General features: G+C 44.1%; 1 protein-coding gene across 1 annotated transcript; it reads right to left on the reverse strand.

The window, feature by feature from the left end:
• Positions 1-450: 450 nt before the first annotated feature.
• LOC111140459 (interleukin-20 receptor subunit alpha-like) lies at positions 451-3,015 on the reverse strand. Its single transcript, XM_022492706.1, has 2 exons — positions 2,880-3,015; positions 451-1,334 (listed from the first exon to the last, which is right to left on the reverse strand). The coding sequence occupies exons 1-2, from the start codon at positions 2,937-2,939 to the stop codon at positions 543-545; spliced, it is 852 nt and encodes a 283-aa protein (XP_022348414.1). The 5' UTR covers positions 2,940-3,015; the 3' UTR covers positions 451-542.
• Between the last annotated feature and the right edge of the window lie 864 nt (positions 3,016-3,879).

A 3,879-nucleotide genomic window follows, 5' to 3' on the forward strand; every position in this document is an offset into this window, starting at 1 on the left:
GAGGTTGGGGGATCCAGGTGGTGGGTATTAGAGAGGGCACGGATTGCATGGAGCACTGGGTGTGGTGCAAAAACAATGAATACTGTTAAGCTGAAAAGAAATTAAAAAAAGAAAAAAGAAAATAGTCAACCAAGAAGCCAAACACGCTCACCTGAGTAAATTCTTCATCCAATTTGGCAAAACTTTTTTAAAATTTAATTTTATTTTTTCAGTGTTCCAAGATTCATTGTTCATGCACAACACCCAGTGCTCCATGCCATACGTGCCCTCTAAAGCTTTTTGAATGCATACAACATAGTGGATCAGCCCCTGCATTCCAGATGCCCACCATCATCACGAGAGACCCACATGCATGAACCAACCCCCATTTGAGGCAGAATGAAACAAGTGCTTTGAGAATAGATAAGAGATAAGTAATTCTCACAGACACATAAAATCAGAGTCAACTTCTTTCATCCCACATCCTTTATTGTTTGGTCACTATTATGTTTGCACTCATGTGCCTCATAACAGCAGGGGTGTGGCAAAGGGAAGTTCAGGTGTTAGTCCTCCATTTGCACGTGTAATCCCCAGTCCTCCATAAATTTCAGGAGATAGGCTTTGTTTTCTTCTGACGACTCTTCTGGAGCCTGATCCTCATAGAGTCTACACAAGAGGCTTTCTTCTGTGAGCTCCTTGTACTCAGGCTTCTTACATCCCTCAGAGTCATGTTCAGAGGCAGAGAAGGACGGTATGCACAGTCTGCCAGTCTGAGGGTCCCAGTCCACCAGTGTGGTGAATGCCTCTTCACCTGGCTCCTCTTCCGCATCCACGTGCTTCGGCAACAGCTGGCCCAAGTCTCGCAGCTGAGGGGCATAGGAATACAGTGGTGTTGGGGAGCCCAGGTCTGCCAAAGCTGCCTGTTGCTCCAAGAATTGTCCTTGGAGGGATGCCTCTTCCTGCAGTCTGAGCTCTTGATCTCCAGACCCCACACAGATGTCAACAGTTCTTACAGCCTCTTCATATCCAACGGCAGCTTTATCTGTGGCCATTGTTCCACCCAGTGACCCTTGCTGGGTTAGGGACATACCCTTGGAGCTTTCCTCAGAGTCACAGAAAATATCCATCCAATGTAAAGCATACCCTGAGTTCTTCACCTCCATTTCCTCCTGATGTGGCTCCTGGTCCTCGAGGGGCTCATTCGGGTCCCATACATCGTTGCTTTTTCCCCTTACACTTACATCCTGATGAGAAGTGTTAGAATCCTCCACAATATTGAGGGTGATAAAATTAAGCACAATTTTTTCAGCAGGTACAAAGAATCTTTTGTCAAATTCATTTCCATAAATCAAAATCTATAAAGAGAGAAGAGAATGGTTTTCACCTTTTCACTTGAGAGAGACATGAAAAACAGCTCTTAAGTAGAACTTATACTGTCATCACATAGTTCTAAAAACCTATTCTTACCAACTCATGGAAGTGACAGTTATTCTTGGAATAAACAGAAAGCCTCATTCCCATGGAGGCAAGAGACCTGAGACACGCACACACAAAGGCTTATGGAAGTGAACAGTGGTCCCTGGGGGGCGGGTGGGGGTATCCTGTCCAAGGATCAGGGTAGAAAGCCCCTTCCCCTAACCGGCCCAGGGAATTCAGGGCACTTATTTAATTTCTTGAGCCTCAGTTTTTAATTGTGTAAAATCAGAATTTCTGCCACATGAGAAGTGGCAAGGGCTGAGGGAGAGAGTTTGGAAATCGCTTTGTTAATTACTGTTGACCATGTATTTGTTAACTAGCAGTGGTTTCCTGGACTCCCAGGCCTGGCTGGGATGCACCCTGGACATGAAATGTGGATGGGCATGCAAACTGGATGCAAAGAGGGAAGGAGGCTCATGAGTAGGGATGGTTTCACTCACTTCCCCCATAGCTATCCCACTGAAACTCTTATTGTTAAAATATGCTCAGCCCTTCTAAACCCTCCGGAAGCGTATTTATTCTTTCTTAATATTTTCTTGCTCTCCTTGCTCTGAATGCTTGTCCTGGCCATTTTCCTCCTAAATGTACTCCCCATTTCATGCCAGTCTCAAGCTCTACATCCCATTCTCCTCTTTCAGACGCTCCCTTTCTTGCCCTGGAGAACTGGCACAGTCTTCTAGCTCCTTTTATTGCTTCTAGTCTTATTCCCTCCAGCAGTGTACTAGACCCACTATCTAACTGGATTTAAACACGATATTGACCTCAACACTGCCTATTCAAAACCCCGTAGAGGTTTCTCCTAGCCAAGACAATATAAAGCCCAAACTGCTTAGAATAACACCTGATTCTCCTGTTACCTGGCCCTCACACCCACTCTCTGGTCTTACTTCAGTAACTCCTCATCAGCAACCTGTGGTCCAGCAATATCATGTGGTTTTCCAAACATCCACGCACCTTGGCCCTTCTGGGTTTTCTGCCAGAAGTATGTGCTCTAACTCTTTCTCCCCTTTCCTAATCATGGCCGGATGTAAAACTTCTACTGGTCCCCTACTCATGGTTTCCACGCTCTCCCTGTAACTCTCTGTACGTCTACAGTCCTAACTGTCTGCTTTCATCGTAACCTTTAAGTATCATTTTGAAATTCCCATTCCCAACTTAACTTGAACCTCCGGAAGGGCATGGATCTGACTTAAATTTATTTGTGTACCTCGCGACCTAGTCTAATCTGCTCATGACACGTGAAATCTTTGTCAAAGCTGAGGAATCTCTTTGCTACTAGAGACTAGTAGCAAAAGTGTTTTCTTATTCATCACTCTTTAAACCCACGCTGCCTGTAAAAGGGAGCTGTGTCTGCTCTAGAGCTTCCTTTTGTACTGGCCTGGAAGGGAGGGTTTATGATCATTCCTGCCACACCGAGCACTCACCAAATTTGCTGGGTGTTTCTCTTTGCCAACATGGATATATCTGTACATGGAGTAGCCCATCACAGAAAAAAGAAACACAGTAACAGATATGGGCAAAACATACCAGAAGATGATTTTAACCTTCACTGCTGATGTTTGGTCTGTTAAAAAAAAAAAAAAAAAAAAAAAGAAAGAAATAGAGTGTTGTGATTCAGTATGGTGGTAGGAAAACATTGGTAATGTCAGGTGACTTTGGGTTGATTACTTAAATTAGGAGCTCAGTTTTTCATTTATAAATTGAGAAGCTTGAAGGAAAAGTGATAAGGGGGTCTCAGAATTCTTACTCTGACAAGAGCTGGTCTTCAGGACTCATCTGGACTTGTCACAAACCTTACAGTGTGGATGCATCACCAACTCAATCAGCAGATATTCCAACATGTTTGTCTCGCCGTGAGATTCATGCAGGTTCTTATATTTGAAGCTAAGTGTGTCTATTATTCCAGCAACTTATACACTTTAAACCAAGCAACAGAACCCTCTTGATAAGATCCTATTAAGCTGCCCTCACTTTTCCATACTGTCATTTAACTCAACCATTTCCAAATATTCAGTAGAAGTCGGGAATGTGGGCGTTACCTTATGTCCGGCTAACAGAACCATCTCTGAGTGGGTTGGCTAGACTTTCTGGGTAGGTCTGGAGCTTGGGATGTGTGTAGGAAGTGGCTGAGCTGGTGTTGCTGAGAATGGCAGTGACTCCCCTCCAGGTCCTATTATACTGTGGGTTCATGACAAGTAAAAGTCCATAGAAGAATGAAAAGACTTGGTGAACAGCTTTTAAGAAAGCAGTGCTGGCCCTCCATTCATGAGACTATACAGTTGTGAATAGGACTCATGTGACTGATTTATATTTGTTGGGCTCCTCTAGGATACTGGAAGTTGTAATAGTTAATTGTCTGTGTCGATTGGCTAGGCCGTGGTACCCAGATATTGGGCGAAACATGATTCTAGATGTTCCTGAAAG

The sequence above is a fragment of the Enhydra lutris genome, unplaced genomic scaffold (genome assembly GCF_002288905.1).
Source record: "Enhydra lutris kenyoni isolate GAN:26980312 unplaced genomic scaffold, ASM228890v2 scaffoldscaffold1581, whole genome shotgun sequence".
Classification (NCBI taxonomy): domain Eukaryota; kingdom Metazoa; phylum Chordata; class Mammalia; order Carnivora; family Mustelidae; genus Enhydra; species Enhydra lutris.

What these genes read in the sequence shown, in the direction of transcription:
- LOC111140459 (XM_022492706.1), bottom strand. Translation starts at nt 2,939, where the DNA reads ATGGGCTACTCCATGTACAGATATATCCATGTTGGCAAAGAGAAACAC. An exon ending in AGAAACACCCAGCAAATTTG is followed by an intron (nt 1,335 to 2,879) that starts GTGAGTGCTCGG and finishes CTCTCTTTATAG; the next exon opens with ATTTTGATTTATGGAAATGA.